This window comes from Zootoca vivipara, chromosome 1 (assembly GCF_963506605.1).
Source record: "Zootoca vivipara chromosome 1, rZooViv1.1, whole genome shotgun sequence".
Classification (NCBI taxonomy): domain Eukaryota; kingdom Metazoa; phylum Chordata; class Lepidosauria; order Squamata; family Lacertidae; genus Zootoca; species Zootoca vivipara.
This window is the reverse complement of record NC_083276.1, coordinates 57,887,105-57,911,102: the sequence shown is the minus strand read 5'-3', so window position 1 is coordinate 57,911,102 and position 23,998 is coordinate 57,887,105. Positions and strand designations below refer to the sequence as shown.

The 23,998-nt window shown below is 42.7% G+C and overlaps 1 protein-coding gene across 1 annotated transcript; it reads left to right on the top strand.

Moving 5' to 3' along the window:
* Positions 1-764: 764 nt before the first annotated feature.
* CCND1 (cyclin D1) lies at positions 765-23,257 on the top strand. Its single transcript, XM_035117125.2, has 5 exons — positions 765-1,192; positions 2,794-3,009; positions 3,960-4,119; positions 10,167-10,315; positions 19,788-23,257. The coding sequence occupies exons 1-5, from the start codon at positions 995-997 to the stop codon at positions 19,941-19,943; spliced, it is 879 nt and encodes a 292-aa protein (XP_034973016.1). The 5' UTR covers positions 765-994; the 3' UTR covers positions 19,944-23,257.
* The last annotated feature ends 741 nt before the right edge of the window (positions 23,258-23,998 follow it).

Sequence of the window (23,998 nt, the reverse complement as noted above, 5' to 3'; positions counted from 1 at the left end):
TTACGTCTAAGTAGACATAATCTACGGAAGTCTCGGAGCCTTTGTTGCGCGTAATGAGTTTAGACTCAGGCTGCTTCGACTTCAAAATTAAACGCTACACATAATTTGGATCGTCTTTTTATTATTATATCTTGTCAGGATTGCACAGAGGGCCGAAGTTATTGCCACTAAGTACATACTCATACAAAGAAGCCCAATGTGCTTACTCTCTAGAAAGTGGATTTAGAATAGCTGGCCCGGCTGCTTTTCCCAACTTATCCAGAAAATGAGGTTGCCTTCTAAAATAATAACTTAAAAAATTAAATAAAAATAAACACGGCTAAGAATGCTGGTTTCCTCGATGGATGGCCCACGACGCAGATGATATCTTCCAAACCACCGTAGTGGCGGTGGGGTCCCTTCCTTGGAAAAGGAGCCCGGAGCCCCTTCTGCCTGTCCGTGTCTGTGTGTGGCCTAGTCTCATTCATCATTCGGCTGCCCGAGCCCTCTCCATTTTTAAAAAATTCTGCCTGATCCAGTGGAAACACAATTTGGGCTTCCCCCACCACCTCTCTCTGTCTCTGTCTCTCCCTCCTTCCCCCGAAAGGGGGGGGGAGAAAAAGAAAGAAAGCGAGCCCTTGTCCTCATTTGCATTTGCATTAAAAGCCCTGCTTCTGTCTTCGCTAAGCAAAGGGGGAAGGACTTGCAGCCTATGGGATGGCTTTAGGGCTCTGCCCCCTGCTTTTGGCTTCTCTCCCTCTCCCTTCTCTTTCGCATTCTCCCCGCGCTTTGATCTCTGCTTAACAACAGTCACGTCACGGGGGGACTCATACAGGAGAGTTTAGTTGGAAGTTAGAAAGTTTTGCAGCCTCCAGAGGGCTGTAGCAGCAGTAGCAGCAGCAAGCAGCATCTGAGGGACTCCTGGAAGGGGAAGAGCCAGAGAATCTGACTCAGTCCTTTGGAGCAAAGCTGCGCCTGCAGGAGAAGGAGCAAGCAGGAGGCGGAGGCGGCAGACATGGAACATCAGCTGCTCTGCTGTGAAGTGGAGACCATCAGGAGAGCCTACCAAGACACCAACCTGCTCAATGACAGGGTCTTGCAGACGATGCTGAAAGCAGAGGAGACCTGCTCGCCCTCGGTCTCCTACTTCAAGTGCGTGCAGAAGGAGATCTTACCATATATGAGGAAAATAGTGGCCACTTGGATGTTGGAGGTTGGTAAACGCGCTTTGCAAAAGCTTGCGCTTTCTCGCAATAAAACCATTCCGGAGTCGCAGTGTCTCTCTTTCTCTCTTTTCTGTCTTTCTTTACCCCCCTCCAATTTCCTGCACCCTAAAACATACTGTGAAGCATTGATCTCTACCCCCCCCCGCCACCCCCACCCTCCACGCCTTTCCCCTCTTTCCTATAGACTTGGGCTAGATAAACCAGAATGCAGCCTTTACGCTGTCACAATAACCGGGGGCTTGTCGAGTCAGTATATAGTCAATTCGTGCAAAAAAAATGAGGGGAGAAAGCGAGTTTTGGAAGTTTCAGAAAGACGCCCCCCTTCCTCGTGCCTCTGCGGGATCCTAAAGGTGGGATCGGCAGATCCCTGGAGCCCAGCATGCCCCCCTCCGGATTCTTCGGCAGCCCTTCAACCTTGCCATGAACCGGACTAGGATTTTATTTTAAATTAATATCCATGGACACGTATGCAAGTGCTCCCCGTGCCAGTATTATGCGCCATCTTTGTTCTTTTATTGCAAAGGCCAAGTGTTTATTAATAATTAGAAAGGCAGGAGCCCGCGGGAGGGGGGGAGAGGAAAGTGGGGTTCCCGCGGGGACCCCGGGCAGAGGGGATCGGGCTCCTGGCTTGCAGATCTTGGGGAGTTGCTGCTGGAAACTTTTCTTTGTTCAGGGAGCAGAAGCGAGCCTCTGGGCTTCCCCCTTGGAAGACATGCTTCTGCTGCACGAACTTGTCGGCAAGGTCGCCCGGCAAAAACCGGTGTGAATTTCGCCTTCCGTCGGCGACACGTGTTTGTGGGGGTTCCCATCAGGACCAGGGGCGTCTGGGCTACATTTTCAGCCCTTTTGCGAAGCCCTGCGGGCTTGCGGTCTATTTTTAATTAATTTTTGAAAGCCGGGGCGCTGGCAAATGTCGCACGTTGCTTCCTCAGGGAGGGTGAGAGAAGAGGACTGGGGAGCCCTGGAGTTTGACTTCGGGGTGTCCCCCTGGAGAGTCCACCGGGTCTCATCCCAAGGGGGATCGGTAAAGGACCCCCGCCGCGGTGTTTTCAGACTCTTTTGGGGGCTCTGCAGATTTTTTAAATATTTTTAAATATTTTTTGAAAAGATGACGTCTGGGGAAAAAGGCTTGCAGCTGCCTTACTGGACGCCACCTTTGTGTCTCGACGAAAGCGGGGGTCGGCAGCTCCCAAGTCAGGGGGAGCCAATAGGGGGCATCTAGGCCGTGGCCCCCAACGGGTTGAAACCCCCTTCCCCAATTTTTTTGGGGGGCTTGCCGTTCAATAGGGGCCCCCTCAAAAGCTCCCATTTTCTTTTTTCTTGTCGGAACGCCGACCACGTTTTCGAAAGCCACATTTTGCTCAACTTGCGACTTTCTCTTTCATTTCTTCTCTTGCACTCTTTCGTCGGTTTATTTGTTTTTATTCGAGGAAATTCACTTAATCTGTTTTGTTTCTTCCCCCTTCACCACCTCATAGCCACTGAAAGCAAGCTGGTTACCAGAAGGCATGGGGAACTCCTTGAGCTTTTTTTAATAAAAAATTACTTTTTAAAGTGCTGGTTTCAACAGGCTTTCTTTCCCCTGCAGGTTTGTGAGGAGCAGAAATGTGAAGAGGAGGTTTTCCCCTTGGCTATGAACTATTTGGACCGATATCTCTCCTTTGAACCCCTCAAGAAAACCCGCCTGCAACTGCTGGGAGCTACCTGCATGTTTGTGGCTTCGAAAATGAAGGAAACCATTCCTCTAACTGCAGAAAAACTGTGTATTTACACTGATAACTCCATTAGACCCAACGAATTACTGGTAATTTCCTATTTAATTTCATCAGGGAAGCAAAGCAATAAACCTCACCAAGGAAAAGAAATAGATTTATATCCCCTTCATAACCCATGCCTCACATTTGAGGTTTGAGAACTGTGCCTGGCTTTGCGCAGCTTGCGCTCTTCCTGCTGCTCTTCCTGCGTTATCCAGACAAAAGTTCTAGACTGCCTGAATGGAGATAACAGATAAGCCCAATATGGTTCTTGAGATTTCTGAATGACAAAGCCGGGGGTGCCTAATATCCCTTCCACATTCCTTGTGGGGCGTGAGCCTTATTGAACTCCTTAGGATTTATTTCCAAGTAAACATGCGTCAAGGAGACAGACTTGCTGAGCTGCAATCCTAAGCACACTTTTCTTTCTCTTTTTGTGGCGGGGAGTAAATAAATATTTTTAGCAACGGTGTATTAAGTCAACCTCTGGACTGCTGCAGCCCATATTGTGCAGTAGATTAACTGAATGAAAATTCCCTAATAGGTTAAACCCTTATTATTAACTCACAACGAGGAGAAATATACGTACTAACAAGATGGGGGAGAGGCGGAAAAATGGGTGGCTGGCGCCCTCTTGCGGTAGAAACTCATCCAGCCGGCCTGGTTAATGGAGCAGCTGGGTGGTGGGGGGGCTGGAATGGGGGGGGGAGAGGGAACAGAATTATGTAATTTTCCTGTGGAAAGGCACCTTTCCCGCCTGCTTCTGTTCTCCTCCGGTGGCATTATGGCTGCTGCCATGTTTGGCAAGAGCCCATTTTCTGCTGGCGAAACTCGCCCTCCTGCACAAAGCAAGGCACCTAAAGTGAAGCTGACTTTAGGATACAGTGTTAGGATAGCTACCCGGCCGACAAACGCTGCATTTCCATGTGCTTATAAAGGGAACTTTGTAATCGCATTTCTCTCTCTCTCTTTCTCTCCTTTCTTCCCACCCTCCTTGTAGCAAATGGAACTGCTTCTGGTGAATAAGCTGAAATGGAATCTGGCTGCCATGACCCCTCATGACTTTATTGAACATTTTCTAAGTAAAATGCCTGTGGCTGAGGACAGCAAGCAGATCATCCGTAAACACGCCCAGACTTTTGTGGCTCTATGTGCTACAGGTATGAGCCTTGCACTCTCCAGAAGGCGTGTTGTGTGTCTGTGTACCCCAGCAAGCACACCCTCCTCCCTTTACCCGCTGCCCAGAATCCCATAGGCGCACCCTTTAAAACTGGGCACTAAATTTTCAGCTTAGCTCATGCACTAAGCAGGTGTCTCCTTTTCCAGAACCCGGATTACTTTTGCCAAAGGTGAGTTTGCCAGAAAGAGGCATTTCCTCTCCGTTTCGAGGCTGAAAATCGCTTTGCGGAGTGTTGTTCAGCCTGGGGGAAGTGGCTAGATTAATTGTCAATTGCAGAGTGTCATGCTCTCAGAGGTCTACCCAAGAGCTTCAGGGCTGGATGGCCTTGGAAACCTGTTTTCCCCCCTCTCTTGTTGTTGCTGTTCTTGCCATTTTAAACTCATTGGGGCACAGGGTTTGTGTCCGCTTTCTCTGGAACATTTAGAATTGAATCTCTTCCCGCCCCTTCCCGATCCTTAAGTGCTGCTGGCAGAGGGCAGGAGCAAAGACGTTGAAGTGGGCCCAACGTAGAAGTTCTCTGACCAAGAGCTGAGTCTCTGCTGTCCACACCCTGCTGACCACGTGCTGTGCAGAAGCCATGTGCGCTCGAAACCACGGGAGGAGCCAGAGACTATGACAAAGCTCCAGGATTTCATAGAGAGGGGACTGGTTTTGGGTTTCAAGGGCAATCTCTGTATGTGTGCGCGCATGCCAGCACTTTTAAGCACTCTTCCCCCGCCCTGCCACTTCCCTTGTTGCTGTTTCATTTCCTTGATTCCTTATTCCAATCTTTCACCCCCTAAACGACAAGCAGAAGTCTGAGATCAGAAATGTGTTGTTGCATTCCTGATGTTCAGGTACGGTAGCACAGCTGGTGCTTTTTTGCAGCAGGCCAAATGGGGAAAGGGGGGTGGATATTAATAAAGGGAGAGATAAATTAGTTTTCCTCCAGTGTGGCAAGAATGATCTGGAAATGGCTAAAGGGCAACGAAGCTATTTTGAACGGAAGCCTGCCATGTTGACTCTTGAGGATCAAACCGGTGTTTTTTACATACATTCTGGGAGTGTTTATATTGGTGAGATGTGATTTGTAATTTTCCAAGGTTGGCATGGGACAATTGAGCTTGAATAGACTTCTTTGAGCTTGGAAACTTGAATTGCATTTAAAATCCAAGTTGATGCTTGAGGTTAAAGCCCAGCAGTTTGTGATGTCACACCTGAGATGTATTTGGTGGAAAGATCCAAGAAAAACAACAAGCAGATTCCCCCCCCCACCTCCCCTTGCTGGTTTTAAACAGGCTGTCCTACTACAGGGTTTGGTTTAGAGAGGTAGCCGCAGACTCTCCAAAGAGAAATATGTAAATATTGTAAGTATTTTTCAATCTCGCCTTTCATCCTGAGCCTAACTGTAGGACTGTATGCAGCTCAGCGTCTTCTAGAAAATGCATTCCTCACCATGCTCTTAAAAAACATTAGGGCATTTATTTATTTTTAAAAAATAGTTTTTAGTCTTAAGCACAGTTACCTGGGAGTAAGCTCCACTGAGACTTGCCGCTGAGTAGACATGAACAGGAGTGCTCTGTAAAAAGAATCAAGTTTTTGGATATAAAAGAGATTCGTTTACAGCAAGCTAGCAAGTCCCAATGGTGAGACAAGCCTTGTGGCCACAGAGTGAGTTTTCGAACCTGTTTGTTTGTTTGTTATCCCCAAACAGCCTCCTCTTTTTGGATATGGGGATGTTTAACCTGGGTTATTTCGCTGGCAGCAGCAGTTCCACAGTGATGAAAACAAGAATAGTTCAAAGGTCGGAGGCTTGCAAAGAGCCAAGTTCTTTGATCTGCTGTCAGTGTTGTTATGTTTCTGGTTTAGAAGGCACGTCTAGAGGCCTATCTTAAACATTGTTCTAAACGCCATACGTAGAACCAGAAAATGAATTGGTGAATGCAAACCTTTTCCAGAAATGTTCTACGCAGGCTTTTAAAAGAAGCGTGTGGAGGTCAACAAGGGAACCCCCAATCCTAATGAAGTCAGTGGCAATTTTGCCTAAGTAAACAATGTTTAATAGGGTTTTATGTTGGTGAATTTATCCTTAACAGGCAATGAACGAAAGAAAGAAAGAAAATTAATTAATTGAGGGCTGCTTAGACAGAGATCTGGAAATGGATGCATGGCCTTGCTACAGATAGGATTGGTTTTTACTGTTTCCTCGTTCTGCTATTCTAATTTGCCAAGCGCCCATCGGATGAGTTACAAACCCTGTTTTATTAACTACTGCTGAGGCTTCATCCAAAACCCCATTGAATTAAAGGTCCATTTGGCCATTAGAGCACAACTTCCACTTCATGCGGAATAAAAGGGGAAGGTTCCTAGGGGGACACTGCAATATACAGTAACTACTTACTTTAAAACAGTGGGAGAAAAAGTTTAAATGATGTGAAGGCAGGATAAAACAAATATTTGAGGATTTCTAGGAGTGTGGTTTTGTTCTAGATATAAAGAAGATTACAAGCAAAGGTGATGCTAAAAGGAATTCCCTTTTATGTTCCTCATTCGGCTCTCTGTCTAACCAGACTGGATTTGCTTTGTAATTTCTCTCTCTCTCTCTTTCACGTGTGTGTGTGTGTGTTGTTTTGTTTTGTTTTGAATGTGTTTTCTCCAAAGACTCCTTTTGTGTGGTGGGAGGCTTGGTACCATGAGTTGTTTAGCCTAATGAATAGGGCCCTGGCATGGCCAAGGGAGGCACAGATCACACAAATGAAGTGAGCTTCATTGATCCAAGCTGAGACCACTGCTTAGGGAAAAGGCCCTGCTCTAAACAAGCAGAACGATTAATTGGGACAAATATTGGGAGATTCGGGGTTTCATTCTGTTCCCCCGGCTGTCTAAACATAATTGGGTCTGCCACTGCTGCTCCGCCCCGCCCCACCCACTTTTCTTCCGCGGAGGATTATTATCATTATTTAATGTGATTTTGCTGGAGAAAAGCCCTCCCTTTGAAACGCATTTGCCACAATTCGCCTATTCTGCGAGCCTTTCTAAAATTGGAAGTCTCAAGGTATGCGACCAGTTGAAACCTGTTGCATCTCGCAGCCAGTGATTTATGTTCGGAGTTTTGATTTGCCTCAATGAAAAGATTTTCATTCATAGCCCCCAGCTCTCCAGACGGATGGAATTGCTGCTCCATTTAAAAAGGAAAAGGGGGTGACTTGCCTTGTTAGGAATTTTTTTTTTTTTAAGCGCTACAGCGCCTAGATGCCTGCTTTGTCCTCCCTTCAGGGTGGCTGGCATTCTTTTCTCTCCTCTTTCCTCCCCCCCCTCTCCTTTTAACAACACTGAAGTTGTTTATTCTTTTTGGATGAAGTCTCAGATAGGCTACTGGGGATGTGTGCTTCAATTGAGGGGCCCCCTTCCCCATTGTAGCTGTGTCAGGTCTAATTCATCTCACCGAAGCCCCCTTGTTCCTGAGCGCTCAATAGCGCAAGATGAGGCAATGGAGGCTGACAATGATGCCACACTCTTCCCTTGGGAGCATCCAATTACAGCCGAGAGGGGCCCCCTGATTAATATGCTGAAATTAGTGGTCTCTGCCACAAATAATTCCTTGTTGTGTCGCAACAAAAAGTCTATCCATGCCGCTTGTCTAGAGTGGTTATAGGGACAGGCACAAACTGGTCATTTAAACTTCATTATTGCTTTTCCACCTTGGGAAGAAAGAGGGTGTGACAAGGAATTCCTCTTCCTTTTTTCTCGCCACTTTAAAAGGAAGTACTTTGTGCATTCCCAAACTTGCTACTCTTTGAATGATCTCATGATCACTTTGCCCATTTTGGAGTTGGGGTTTTTGTTTTTGTTTTGTTTTAAAGGTGGGGCCCTCATTCCAAATTGAAAAAAGCAAAGTTTCCAAGATTGGAAGAAAAAATCAAGTCTGGGTGATGTAGAAGTCAAAATGCCAGATAAGGGTGGTCATTTCTGTGCTGATGTTGAAAATTTATTGATGCCTAGTGTCAGAGGTATGCACTTATGCATACTTTTAGCAAATATTACAGGTCTTTGTAAAAATGAAAGGTAGGAAGGTAATCTCAGGCAACATGGCATAGTGTTTAAATAGCAATACATATAGTCCATGTCTTAGGGGATCATTTAAGAGTTGATGCTTTGAGCATTTAAAGGTGTGTTGCTCTGCACCGCAGTGTGCAAATGCTCCTGAATTGTGTTTTCCCTCAACAACAAACCTGAGATTGAGTCTCATGATCTACCAACTATCTCTCATCTCCCAATCTTTTAAAAGGGCATATTGCCCTATTGTCAACATTTTAAATTGGAATAAGATGCTAATATTGGTTAGTACAGTAGTATAGGGATACTCACAGTAGCCCTATTGATCTTAAGGGACATGACAAACTAAGGTATTTTCAGTGGATCTACTCCTAATAAGACTTAATTGAATGCAAGCCATTGTGTTTAACAAGGAATGCGAAAGAAATGACTTTTACACAGTCCTGGAGGTGATTTTGCTGATAAAATATTCTCGCACTGGTTTTCCTGAAGAGCAGCTGCAAATCACAATTTAAAATATTTAAGATTTTAAGAACGTGTTTAGCATAGTCGACTATTGGAAGGGAAATTGCAATTCTTTAGATTCTTTGGGGTTTGTAGGTGAGCAGATGGATTGCCTCCAAGCTGCTGGGAGCGTTTCCTAAGTTGATGTACATAGGTTGGCATTTTTCTGCTTTCATCCTGACAATCAGATATTGAAGCATGTTTTCCCTCTCTTAATTCCTGGTCATGGTCAAATGCAGGCTTGGATCAAACATGCCTGCTTAGAAGGAGTCTTAGCCTCAGAATGTAAATGATTGCTTTTTTGTTGCTGTAACATTCTCTATGGCAGCTGTAGGCCAAGCAATCATGGGGAGTGGCTTTGCCACAAGACCTACAGCAATGCAGTCTGGAAGCGGGCCCAGGCTCTTGTCAGCATGGTGTCATATCAGAATGTAGCTTATTGTCTGCCAGTTCCTGGGACCCCCTTCACTTAGCTATGCCACATTTACATTAAGTCCCCATTGCCAGGATGGAAGGCAGTCACAGATAAGGGAAAGGTTGAAGCAAAACATTTACCAGAGGAAGTGCCCATTTACATCCGATTTCTCTATTTCACTGCAGTGGTGAAGTTCTTGTATATGTGGGGTTCAGGTTTCCACCTTTATTAGAAAGAGTAAGATTTTTGGTCTAAGTGTATACGGTCAGAAGTATGTTTAATGGAGGATTGGAGCCTTGAACTGCAGTCCCATTCACTTCAGACTTAATCTCATTGGACTCAGCAGTGCTTAAAAAAAGTATACATTTGGGCTGTTGGATGCTGTTCTGCGTAGATTTATTATATGAAACCACTTGGACAGAAAATTAGAAAACCCTCTTAAGTGTGCTCTCTCGGAACAGTGTTGAAACCAGGATTCTATACTGGCTTTGCTTGCAAACGCATCATCTGATGATGAATGTGTGTGTTTTTTAGCTGCCGGAGACTGAACCATCCTGTAAAACAATAGAATGCAAGGTGGTGGTCCAGTTTCAAAGGAATTGCTACAGCCTTTAGTGCAATAAAGCACCACAAAGCCCCAAATCTATGCAACTACATGGGATTTTAAGAAGAGCTCTGATGGATTAGGCCAAAGGCCAGTTTAGTCCATCAGCATGTCCATCACAGTGGCTGACCATATGTCTATGGGAGGCTTGCAAACAGAACATGGATGCTAATACCAACACATATCGTTGAAGGAAACAATTGCATGGGTGAATATAAAGGCAGGTTGGTTTTCATGGGACTGTTCACAGAAATGGGCCAAAAAATGTTCCAAGAGATGCTGTAAGAAAAGCAGTAAGCTAAGCCTAGACGCATATATGTCCACATGGACATGCTCTGTTAAGCCACCTTAGCGCCTGCACATTGGAAACCTTTGGTCACTGGGTAAGCTTCCTTTATTTGCACCCGTGAGCGTAGGGTGGTATGTATATGCAAGCTCACTTCTATTTCTTTGTTTTTCCCCCCAACAGATGTTAAGTTTATTTCAAATCCACCTTCCATGATTGCAGCTGGTAGTGTGGTAGCTGCTGTGCAAGGCCTTCACCTTGGAAACACCAACGCTTTCCTCTCTTACCAATGCCTCACACATTTCCTCTCGAAAGTCATCAAATGTGACCCGGTAAGTGATGCTTGATCCGTAGTCATGGTGCCTCCTGGATGCGGCATCTATTCTGTTTGTGGGCCTCAAATCAAAGCAAGGCTCAAAAGTTGCTTCGCATCTGTCACCTTCTTCATCTTCAGTTATTTATTGTCTACATTAGTACCCAAAAGTGTGCTTTATGTCTTGTGTGGACTGAAGGCTACCACTAGTTCCAAGCCTTTCAATGAAGAAATACCAAGAAAGGAAAGGAGAAACTCTTAAGAGGACAAGTTCAGAGGCTCTGTTGATTTGATCTATAGATAATTAAATTGTGTGGACAAGTGCTCTTTGAAGTAAGTCAAGGAACTAGTGATTGTGGTGAACAGACTCAATGATACCATTTAGCTTTCTCTCTTTTTTTAACCACTCCTGAGATTCTTTATATTGCTAAATGGTTTTTTTTGGGGGGGAGGATATTAACAGAATTTTAATGGTTTACAACAAGGTAAACCTGCACTTTATTCCAAGCCCTCCCCATCCCAGCTGGTTTTCTTTTTTGAAAAAAGTTTGCCCCATTATTTCGTGAAAAGGTAGATGGTCCTCATAGGACTCTTCTTTTTTGCCCCGCAGCTTCCTGGAGATGCTCATCAGTAACTAGAGAGCAATAAACCTTTCATGAATGAATGGGCAGGAAGGGAGCCTACAAGGAAGACCTAAAGTCAATGATCCATGCCCTAATGGTGTGTGAAGTTGGGGCAGAGTTTAGCTTTGTGTTGGAACAATGCGAAAGCCCCATAAAAAGATGCTTGAAAAAGGTTCTTGTGAGGTCTCCAAGCACCAACAATGAGTCAAATAAAGTCAGCCCAGAGGCTTGCAACCAAATCTTGGAGGCTCGGCTAAAACATTCCTTGTTTCATATGTCCATAAATATATAGAAAATATAAGAGTGCAGAAACGAGAGCTGTCGCAATTACAACGAGGTTCCTTAACGTCCTGAGACTTCATAATGAATGGAATATTGCGGTATTTTGATTGCAAATGCTTGCTTCACCGTTGCATTCTACATGGGTTCATGATGTTGTTTTTTTATTTGTCTTTCATGCTGCTAAAGTTTTGGCTATAGGCAGTCTTTTTTCAGGATTGGATGTATTCAGTGCAAGCTACATAGATGCCTACGCTGATCCATCATCTGCCTGCATAGCAAGAGAGAGAGAGAGAGAATAGTGAAGGCAGTTTGAGAAAAGCAGCCTGCAGAAGCCATATTGGCACTAGGTTCTTTTAAATCACATCCTGCCTACTTTTGATTTGATGCCAGATTAGGAGCTAAAGAAAGCACCACAGAGCTGTGTCTTGTTTTGCAGAAAGAACGCTTCATTGAAGGCAGTGCTAACTTACATTTAGTGTCAGGGTTGCAGGATGCAGTTTACCTGAGCCTGATCTACTCTCCTCATTTTTGTGAAGCCTTTGCAGACCTCACACATGAGCCCCCGTTGCCTTGAATGAAGGGTATGTTTTGTGGTAGTGCTAGGTGGATTGAGTCCTCTTGTTATGCTCAAAACTGCTTGATTTCAGTGGCACAACTTCAGCTTGAAGAGTGCACCTGAAGCGCTTCAGTGGCACCAGGTCTAAATTCACCCCTGAAGTATTGGCTTCATTTCAAATGTTGAAACAAGGTGGTGTAAGCCTTATACAGATGTTGAACTCACAAATAAGTAGAACATGTGAATGAGGAGAGCAGGGATGTGCACATTTCCTCCACCCTTTCCCATTTGCTCTCCACAAGTTTTGAGGGTGGCTGTCAAGACATGGAGGCTCCCTCAGCAATGTAGAACCTCAATTTTCCAGGATATACATTGCTTAGGGAGCATGCCTTAGGAAGAGCAGGGTCTCTACTGCAGGATGTTGAACTCAAACTCTTGAAGCCCAGTGGGGGTTAGAGTTAGTGCCCTTGCCTCTGCTGTCTCTCCATTTGTGTGGTAAACTTGTTGGCTTTAATACCTGAATTGCAGTCTTGTCTACCTATGAACAAAGTAGGTTCTCCACTGTACTTTGTCTCTGTCCAGTGCAATACATTTGACTTAGCAGTTGAATGACCTGCTATCCCACACCGATCGTGATTTTAAAGGAAATTATATTTAAGCATCTTTTCTTGCATAAGATGGAACTGGAGTCTATTGCATTGTGGACCTCTGAATCAGGTGAAACAATGCATTCTTCTGTGGTTTGGTCAATATCTGAGCTTTTCTCAGAAAGAGGGATTTTTATGATTGAAAACAATGCTTTGGATCCAAAGGTCCTCTTTTGCATGTGGAAGGTGGCTTTCGCTCACGGAAGGATCGTTTTACACATCACACTGGAGTGTTACACAGGAAATAGGGGAGCGGGTGGTGCTGTGGTCTAAACCAGACTGAGCCATTTGGGCTTGCCGATTGGAAGGTTGGCGGTTCAAATCCGGACGACAGGGGGAGCTTCCGTTGCTCTGTCCCAGCTCCTGCCAACCTAGCAGTTCGAAAGCACACCAGTGCAAGTAGATAAATAGGTACCACTGCGGTGGGAAGGTAAACGGTGTTTCTGTGCACTCTCTGGCTTCTATCAGAAGCGGTTTAGTCATGCTGGCCACATGACCTGGAAAGCTGTCTGTGGACAAACGCCAGCCCAGCTCCCTCAGCCTGAAGCGACTTCGGCACTGCACCCCATAGTCACCTTTGACTGGATTTAATCATCCAGGAGTCCTTTACCTTTACCTTTACACCTTACACAGGAAATATGTTTGGTTACTTGCCAAAACTGTTGCACAAACAGAATCCCAAGAAAACTATGGAGCCTAGTGCCTACAGCACAGTGCAATTCTTTCTGTTAGCACTTGTCCAAGCCCTTGGGAATAGCAATCACAGCTGCTTTCCAAAGATTTTCTATTCTTTGGATTCAACCCACCAGTGTCTTTCAAAAGAGCTATGATCCAGAGAACTCTGTTCAGTATGCACTGGGACTAAATTTTCCTGACCACAGAAAGGAGGTGAACCTCAAAAGGTGCTAGAGAAAAGGGCTTGTGGTTTGTTTATTTACAGAAGCACTCCATTTCTTGCCTCCTGCATTTTGAGTTACTCTGTTCATCATTAGACACAGCTACAGACAAGAGTGTGATTCAAGCAATTCTATTATAAAATTTGGCTCATGAGCATTATGTAGAAACGCATTCTTAAAAATCTCTGAGGTTCCATGGATATTCTTTTGTAAAAAGAAATGGCTTGATGTGTTTGTACATAATTCTGGTCTACTGAATTTTATGTTGTCATACTTTTGAATTGTTTTTAGGTGTCTCCAAGAAAGAGTATGGTGTTCTAAAAATGCAGTGGACAAAAGAAAAATGGGGTTATTCTGTTAAAAAATATATATCAGCTTTTGAAGCTTACTACCCTTTGGCAGTAGGGGCTGAATGTCAGTGCTGCCTCCCCTTTTCAAGCTAAGTTTTTATCCAATAGCAGCTTCTGAACTAGGAACATGGCAACCTGCCTTTAACCAAGTCATACCACTGTTCCATTGTCTGCACAGGGGACCAGCTAACTTGTGGCCTTCCACAGCTGCCACCATTCGTGGCTGAGGCTGATGCTCCATAATCATCAGATGGATGGGAGTTGCAGCCTGAAAATCAGAAGGGCACAAAGTCGGGCTAGACGTCCCAAGTTTTTCTGGGTTGCTTAACATAGAACTTGCACTTTATCTTCTACAAGTGCATTGGTTTTCATAATGTGTCACACAGTTGTGAACTTTAAAGTTTAAAAACCACAGAGATCAACATTTCATTTCATTTCATTTGAACATCGTAAAATATACTTAAAATTCTTGGCTGGAATAGATGACCTAGAGGATTAAAAAATATATATAATATGGTTACGGTAATTTTTTACCTTTAACCAAGAAAAAACTAAAATTAATAGCAACTGACTGAAATTCCTTTATGGTTCATTTTGGTAGGAGTCCAATTTCCCATTTTGCTTTTGATCAGTGGTAATTAGAAGTCAGATAGCCACCATTAGACTCTTGGGCTGTCTTCCATCGGCTCTGTTCCCGACATTCATTTCAAGGCCAGAAAATTTCTACATTCAATTTGTTTTTGATGCTGTCTGTTAAATACATTGGAATTTGTTTGGCTTCACACTGGGAGCATCTCGTCTGTAACCACAGTGGACCAGGCAATATTGCAGGATTCTTAAGTTGTCTCTGTTACTTTTCTTTGATAACCAAATCCCAAATTGACTGACACACACCCTGATCACAGCTTAGTTATAGTAAAAAGTTATGTCTTTATGTTAGTAGAGCACACTCATTTGCTCACAACTCTCAGGCCTGGACTGAACAAGCACTAAGTAAACTTTCCCCAATCTGATGCCCTCTAAAGGTTGTTGGACTACAATTCCCATAATACACAGGTTCCGTTCTAATGCCACTATCGATTGACAGTGCCAATAATTCAAAACTAGGCAGTTCTAGTCCAATGCAACCAAATATATATTACTTTCTAAGGAACAGGATTCCAAAAGCATAATCTGAGTTTGCCATGTAGGGGAAAGGAAACTGGCTTTATGCCAGCTAGTGCAACACCCTCCCCCATGTTCTGTGGCATGCAAAGAAAATGTAAATGGGGGGTTGGCTCATGTCCCACTTCTAGGTTGCCATATTTCAAAAAGTAAAAATCCAGACACAAAAAGTTGTCTTTGGCAAAGTTGTTGAGCTTGCCATACATTCCAGTGATTTCCACCCTGACAGTTTCTGACTGCCGTATTCCAGCTATGCTCGGGAAATTATGGACGTACGGCAGCCCTACACTGTTCACACTACTAGGCTTTGGAGAAGATGGGATGCAGCATGGGTTTTGCTTGCTTCTTTTGAGATTCCACAGTGTCTGGCACATGGTTACTCCCTTGACATTCATGTCAAGCATTGGGAAGGAAAGGCCAGAAACAGCAAGGTTCTAGTTGGTTCCAAAGCTCAAAATTGAGTTTCAGACATCAGTACCAACTCTTGAGTTCCTTGCATCTGCTGAAAGACTTGCCAGTAATCACTGGGGAGAAAAAGCAATGTGGAGCTAAAATTTGCAGGTCCCCTCCAGTGACAATGAATCTTTTGGTCACAATCCCTGAAACCATATGTGCTATGCGCCCAGTTTTTGTTTGTTTTTACAAAGCTTGTGAGTGTCTAGTCACTCTCTAGCAAGCTTGATGAGCTTCAGCATTCCTCCAGCCCAAATCCTGGGAAGGTGTTGTGGTATCAGCTCCACAATTGGACTGCACTTTGGAAACTCAACATGACAAGAGCAGGCCCCAGCTGGCCTTTGGAGCTGGAGAAGGGGGTAGGGATCCCACCATGGAATTCGCTGCCACAAGAAGCAGGGGTGGCCATCAACTCAGATGGCTTTAAAAGAGGATTAGACAAATTTATGGATGGCTGTGTTCTAGCACCACTGACTGAGGCAGTATGCTTCTGAATACCAGAGTTCTAGGACGGGGGAATGTTGTGCTCAGGTATCTGCTTGTTTCCCACAGGCTTCCAGTTGGCCACTTTGAGAACAGGATGCTAGGCTAGGTGGGCCACTGGCCTAATCCAGGAGATCCTTCTTATTACCATTCCAACATTGCAATTTGCTTCAATGGCATCTTCTGGTGGGCATGTGTTTGTCTGTGTGATGATTTCCAAATCCAAGAGCAGAAGTGGGGGCTACATCACACTGCGTTTTCAAGCACCTTCACAGCATGAGTCCCCATCAGGGAAAAGGATAGATAAATAAATAATAGTAGTAGGGATGATGATGATGATGACGACGACAACTGCTGAGACCGTTGTGTTCCTCACTTCCAAGCCTAAGAAGAGTTTGGGGCTAGTCTCTGTCAACGCTGTAGTTGTAAGATGCGACTGCCATATTGGAAGTCTGTGACAGAAATGAACTGCATGCTTACTGTGCGTAGAGGTGGGCAGGGGCTGGGGATTGTCCCTGATGTCATGCTGAGTTTTGGAAACTACAGCATGAATTTAGGGGTAAGACCTGTGCCCCCTTGGAGCAGCTGGAATTTGTGTACGCCAGAGGTCTTTGTTTAGAACTCTGACTACGTCTGTAGGTTTGATCATGCTTTCTTGGTTGTTAATTGTGTGTGTGTGTGTGTGTGTGTGTGACAATACGAGTTCCTCTTAAGTGTTATAGGTAAGCTTTCCCCAACCTTGCGCCCTGCAGGTGTTGTGGACTACAGCTTCCACCAATTCCATCCAGCACAGCCCTACAGACTGGGGCTGATGCGAGTTGGTGTTCAAAACACCTGGATCTCACCAGGTTGGGAACAACTCCCGATAGGTGGAATTGGTCTGGCCACTCAGTTTAACAGAATCCCAACAGGGGACTTTCAAGTGATGAGTGTATTACAGGTGAGTGGCCAGCATTTGAATTATGAGAAAAATGTGATATGCTTTCATTCAGTATGGAGTTGTTGACTGTACTGTTCAGTTATGGTTGAATCAAACTCACAACTTTCCCCAAACTTTCTGAAAGTGATAGAATATGTTTTTAAAACCCTTGTGGAAAAGCCTATATATTTCTTTTTATATTTCTTATTTGGGTTAAATAAGAATGTGTGGGATCAGAGTAGGCATTTCACACCATGGAAACACCATATTCGTATCTATTAGGAAAAGCCAGTGCTGTGTTGGGTGCCTATGGCATAATTGCTTTAGGATAGAGGGTGTTTCTTTTTGCAATTTAAAATACTGTCTCTCTGTCAAGAGGAAATATTACACTAGAGTTTAAACCAGTAAAGGTCAAAGGTTATTTGTTTTCAGTGAGCTGTAACTGATGGTCTGATCTGCTTAGAGGTAGGATTAACCTCCCTCTCTCTCAGAAGAGGCTTGCAGAGAATTGTTTGCTTGGGTTTTTAATCTTATTTTACCCCCCAAATGCCATGTGGTAGAGAAGGTTCTTGTGGCAGCGGAATCAGTGAAAAGCTAGTAGATCACACAAGAAGCTTCTGAATGAAGGCAGAATTGAAACAGGAAAATAAAGAAAACAGCAGGCAGGTCACCATCTCAGGAAAACAACATTCATTCTCAGTCATGCACATCCTAACACTTTTGACGGCAATTTATCATGGAAGACTGGTTTCACCGCAAGGGCTAGCACATGTCATAGGTTAAATCAGAAAAGGCAATCCCAAAAGGAAACTTCAAAGTTCTTAATACACAGAGTTAAACATATTGAAAAAAGCTTTCGCGATGTTTGTTAGAAAGACAGGAGTAAACAGTGAGCCAAAGGAATTTCGGCAGACTGCTGTGGGATTGTTTGTTTTGCCTATTTAAAGCACTTGGCACTGAAGAAGGTGTCCCACCAACACATAGGGATGCATGTGTTGGTGATCTACCAGGTCTCATTCCATTCTTAATTCCTAGTTGGCATGGCTGATCCTTTTGGGATCAATTCCAGAAAAGTAGCCATGTTAGTTTGTTGCAGAAACAACAAGGAAGAGACCTTTGGCACCCAAAGTTCATGCCGCAATCAATTTGTTACTCTTCTTAAGACGTCAAAACTCACCTATTTGCTGTTCTTACACTGTTCAAACGTTTCCAAATCGCCTAATATATCCTCTCTCAGTGCATTTTCCTTGCAGACAGTGTGGATGAGTACTAAGTGGTTGCCATATAAAATACAATAAAGGGGCTCTGGGTAGTATTTTCAAAATAGAAAAGTTTGCCATATTGTCAGAGTATGTTAAGTTCAGTAGGCTGTGTTTACACTGCCGGCATTCAACAAAATACCTTGCTCCATCAGCTATGAACTTTAAGATTTATGTATTCTTTAAAGCCCTTCCTGTAGCTAGACAGCAATGGATGCTTACCATTGAACTACTGGGGGGGACCCTATATGTTGATAGCTTTCTATTCATTCTGACCTCTGTTGTATACATGAAATGGCCTAGTTCATGTTGTATATATGAAATTCATAGTCTTCAGCCATTTCAGATGAGAAACCCACCTTTAACCCAAACATGGATTTCTTAACTTTTTACTATCTGTTTGCTTCTGCTACTTTAGATCAGGCCATACTCTGGTACTCTGTCCCGATGCATCAGTTGAAAACCAATGGCATATATTATAATAGCCATTGAATGGGAAACTAAAGATGGCTCTGGGCTTCATGCGGAATTATTCAATATGCCTAGCGTCACATTAAGTTTTCACTTCAGAATACATTTGCCCAAATAAGCCTATGTCTGCAACGAGAACTTAAGGCTCACACATCAAATATGGACAGTGATTCAAAGTTCAGGCTCTCTCTTAGATTTGTTTATTGACTGGGTTGTGCACTACAGGAGGGGAAGGGGTGGGTAGACTGGTCCTCCAAACATTGCTGGACTATAATTGCCATCATCTCTAGCCATGAGCAATGCTGGTGAGGCTGATGAGAACTGGAGTCCCAACAGTTCCCTGTGGCCTGGAGGGCTAGGGATATCCGACCCCTACTCCACAGGAAGGCTTCTTTACTCATTGAGTTGCAAGTGCAAAGGAGCTACTTCCTTTGAGCTGACTGGGGAAGCCCAGGTCTGAGCACCCTCAGAAAGAAAGCTAAAGCCTCAAAGCACAGCTGGTGAATCTTCATAGCTGTTGATGATACTTCTGTACTGTAAGGAGACCTAGAGAAGATGATCCATTGGTCTGCTTGCTTACTGGCTTTTCTGCTGAGAATAATAGCTGTGGGCCATTTAGATTAATTAGTGGTGACATTTTATGGAAATGAACACTTGCACCCTCTGCTTTGGGTGGTACCTGCGTCTTCAGCCTTGGGTGACTTTGAAGTTCTATGTGCAGGTGCAGAAGTTGCATTCCGCAACTGGCATCCAGCCTTTTGCAAGGAAGTGGAGACATCTGGGTGCCAGGTTTGGCACCTAACCTCTCTTAACCGGCTGGCACGGCTGCAATGCCGCATCAGTCAGCTGTTATGTGGGGCAGCACAGAACTAAAAGATGCATGGCTTTTGGTGCTGCAGGGCCCTGCGAATCACCTGGCTTGCGCAGCACCAAAAGGAGCACGTCTTTTGGTGCTGCAAGAGCCAGGTGATTCAAGTGAATCACCTGGTCTGCGGGGGTTGCACACATATCAGGCACGCCCAAAACGGTTGCTACCTGTATTCATTATTTCGATATTTTGTGTGAATTGAGTTGTTGGTTGTTAGCTGCTTTGGGCTTCCCTTGGGGAAGGAAAGCAGGATAGAAGGAATAAATGAAATAATGTATATCAGGGGCCAGGGTCACTAGGCAGTCTCCTGTTTCTTCCCACCTCCAAATTCATATCTACATCACATGCATTGGGCTTTTGAGTTTGAGAACACAGTGGTGGCCACTTCTGTATTATTATGGCTTATTTATGACTCACTCTTTTCCATTTGTTTATTTGCTTTCTAGGGATAAGCTATTTGGCTGTGCACACTTCTCTCTGTTTTGCTAAAGAGTTTTCCCCTTCTCTTAAACTTTCGCAGGATTGTTTACGAGCTTGCCAAGAACAGATTGAATCCCTCCTTGAATCTAGTCTACGCCAGGCACAGCAACACAACATATCTTCAGAAACAAAGACTGTTGAAGATGAAGCTGATCTTTCCTGCACACCCACTGATGTTAGAGATGTGAATATTTAAGGAGGACTTCTGCAGTTGGGTTTGCTTGGCAGTACCAGCAAACAACGAAAGGGCATCTGAGAAGGAAGTGGAATCAGGATCTTCTCCCCCTGCCCCTCCCACCCCCCACCCAGGAAAAGCTTTTCTCCAGGACTTTTTATACCAGAAGGGAAAATGTCATTCATTCTTTTCTTCGCTATCCCTTCCTACCCTTTGTGACTCTTAACAGACAACCCCCCCTTCACTCTCAACCGTCTTAAAAAGAAAAAAAAAATAGTATTTGCATGATCTCCAGGGGTTTGTGCTACAAAAATAGAAGATTTTATACAATAATAATCAATTAGTTTTTTATATATTAAAGTGTTTTTGTCTTTATGTTGTAAAAATAGGCATTAACACACACACACATACACACACACACACAAAATGTCTCTCCAGGGGAGGTATTAGATTTGATTCTTGCATATTAAAAAGCCAACCATTTTTAAAGTAGAAGAGGGTGTGTTTTTTTTAGATAGGTTATATGTGTTTTGGGTGTGTGTTTTTTTTCCTTTAAAAAGCATAGCTTTAATGCAGTTCTAGGCTTTTCTGTATCTTGCTTGCTTATGCATTTAGTCACTTTATAATTCATCTGTAAATGTTTATTTTATCTCCTTAGGTTTTTATCCTCTTCACCTTATAAATGGTTTCAATGTAACCTTTACGTTAGTATATGTTAGCAATCAGCATTATTATATGTTAATCTTCTGTGCCTGTGGATTACCTGTGTGTAAGGCTTCTAGGGGTTCCAGCTTAGCATGGCCAGGAAAAGATCCGACATTCTGTTCCAACATTAAAGAGAAGTTCCAATAGCTATATAATATATTTTTGTAACCTTCCTATTTTTGTAGTGTACAAAAACATGCTGGTTTTCACCCAAACAATACACAGCCTAATTATATCCAGGTTGAATCCACAGTTTTATCTTCTTCTTTATTATTATTGTTGTTTTAAAACCATTCCATTTCAAAGCACTTTCAGTTCATTAGGTATAGGAAATACTTTCTTTTTTTGTGTGTGGGAATTTTTTTTTCTTCAAATGGAATGGTTTGGAAATTATATATATAAATATATAAATATATATATAAAGTGCTTGTGTGCAAACTCAGAATTGCAAAGCAAGTGCATTTAACTATGGTGTGAGGAAAGGTGGGGTTGTTGTTTTTTTCTGAAGGGTTGTGTTCCAGTCAGAGAAATTGCATTCACAAAATTGCCAGGATATCTTCCTAACCTTTTCAATAGAAGAGATGTTTAGAAATCTTTTGGTGCCAATTCATTTTTTTGAAAAAAATATAAATTTAGGGGCCTGAAAGGTTTACCTATAGGACACATATTTTGAGAATTGTCTCTAGATGTTGTACAACTGAAGGCTATTAAACACTAAAATATATAATTTATAGTTAAGGCTAAAAAGAATATTTATTGCAGAGGATGTTCAGAAGGCCAGTATAATTTGTAAATTAAATCACCCCCTTGATTCTGAGAAAACAAAATGATCTTTCTGCCCTTGATGTTGCAGTTTTAACTCATCTTACTAAGAAATGAGGACGTGTCAAGATAGTACCACATTTGGCCCAGATGTTTCCAAAATAACCACGAGAAAGCGCCATAGTTAAAAGTGTAGAATTGGTGTACTTGAAAAGAAAAGTTCTTAATCCAGTGTATTTCCCCTCCTTTTTTTTAATTTAGCTACAAATAGAAAATTTGCACATCTTGGCTATGTATCTTTTTTATTATTATTGTAGAAAGTAGCTGAAGGGACGTGGACATAGTTGTTGAAGTTGATGCTTGAGGAGAATGTGATGGCAAAATGTATGTGAGAAACTGCCGCTAAGGTGTTGATTGTAAAAAACAAAAAAAAAGTTTTAAAAAGGAAAAAAAAAAGGGAGCGGACGCTCCCATTTTTTTATTGAGCTGCTATGGATAAATTCCCAGCATGAATTGAAAAGAAAAATTAACATTGCTTTTCTGTATCTTTGTCATTGTGTTTTGCTGCTATTTTGTGGTCATTTTTTTTCGTTTATACAATGTCATATACTGCCATGTTATAGGTTTTAAATTTTCTCATAGAAAATTATATTATTGACATTTTTGGTAGATTTTTTTTTATGTGATCAATTTTTACTTAATGTGATTTACTGCTCTATTCCAAAAAAAGGTTCCTGCTTCACAATACCTCATACTTCAGTTAACCATGTTTAGATCAGGTTTTAATGTTCGTTCACAATGCCTCATAGTTCTACTGCAAGCTGAAATGCATTGGACATTATTCTGAATGGGTCTCGCGATTTGCAACTAGTTTGTGCTAATGTTAAAACAGCAGACATTTCAGAAGATTGAGTAATGTCAGGTTCTTTTGGTTATGTGTTTTGTTTTTTTGGTTTTTTTTATAAAGTGGATTCTTTTTTTTCTGATCTGGGGTTTATTATCATAGTAGTTTTTAAGCTGTGTTATTAGCCACATTTGATATATGAAAGGTGCATTATAATATAACTCTTATATGCCCGATGCTTTCCATCACTGGGGAATCATCATGCGGTATGATAGGTTATCTTCTGGAATTTTAAGTATTGTGTGTGTTTAATCTGTTATGATATATTAGGGTTTTTGTTGATGTTAATTATAGCATAATGCTAATTTAAAAAAAAATACAAACAACAACCTGTAAATCTCATTACGTAAGCCAGCTAACAGAGTTGTATGGTGAAGAATAATCTAGTTGCCTGTATGCTGCTAAACCAAAACAGAATTAGAACTTCATTTTTGAGGGCAAACGCAGTTAAGATCCTACCTAAGCTTATTCAAATGGAAAAGGACAGCAGGCTTGTAAGGCTTCTAGCATTCGCAGGACCCAGGAGGACTGGATTCATTCTGTCCAAATTTCAGGAACATTTCTTACTGCTTACCTCAGACATTTCTGTTTGTGGCATCTCTGTGTCTCTGAACCAAACAAGATTATTGAGTTAGTGGTTGTTGGTTATATTATGTGTTGCTCACTGAGAAGCGGCAGCGTGTACTGCAAAATTTTAAGTATTGTATGTACTAAAAGGCCAAATGCTTATAAGCGGGTTCACGTGCCAACAGAGATGCTTTATTTGTCACATTGTTATAACGATCTATAGAAAGCAACACAAATCAGATTTGTATCTTTTAAAAATAATAATATTGTACTTATTGGCATCACTGGTCTGAAATGCACATGTTCACCAACAGACCTGTAACAGATAAGTTTCCAGCAAAAGAAAGAAGAATAAAGACCTCCCCTAAAAGTCTAGAAATAAATTTGTAAAACCCAATGCTTGCGTCCTGTGTTTTTATTCAGTGGGAACAGTTTGTGAACTACAAATCTGCTGCACTCCATTATCTCTTATTTTTAGAAGCGTTAATGATTCAGTATAGTTCAGTTTGGTATCTGTTCTATAATGTCTGAGATGTTGAGTAATGTTTCCACACATTCCTAGAATAAAGCAATGATCAGAATATATTCTTGCACAATCCTTCCCAAACTCACTAACACAATGCAAAGTTTCTATAAATGGATCACATTTCTTTCTTTTTTAATAAGCATTTATTTCATAAACATGATGCATTTACAAACCCATGTGAAAAGATTGTCTCAGTCCTTGACAATGTTTTGCAAAGTTCCTAGTGAAATAGATGGGCCAGCAGTTTCTTGCAGTTTGTTAAACATGACCAAAAAAGCTTTCACTTTTCAATTAAGTGTAACACTAGATTGTCTACCTGCTCTGACTAATTATATTAGTTTTAATGTGCAGCCCACATCCCATACCTTTACAATACAGTCTTCCGATGTCTAGGTCCTTGCGGTTCTCTTGCGTGCCTGATTCTGTGAGTTAAATGTCCTGATACTATGATCACCCTGTGCTGGTGGGCAAGAGTCTCTCAATGGAGCTCCCTCTCTGAATGGGCCCGCCTTCCCACGGATACCACTGCCCAGTCATTTCCTTTGTGGAGTCCACACAATTGCCCATTGGACGTTGCTGATCTATCTTGACAGGAGCAAAAGCCAGGGGGCT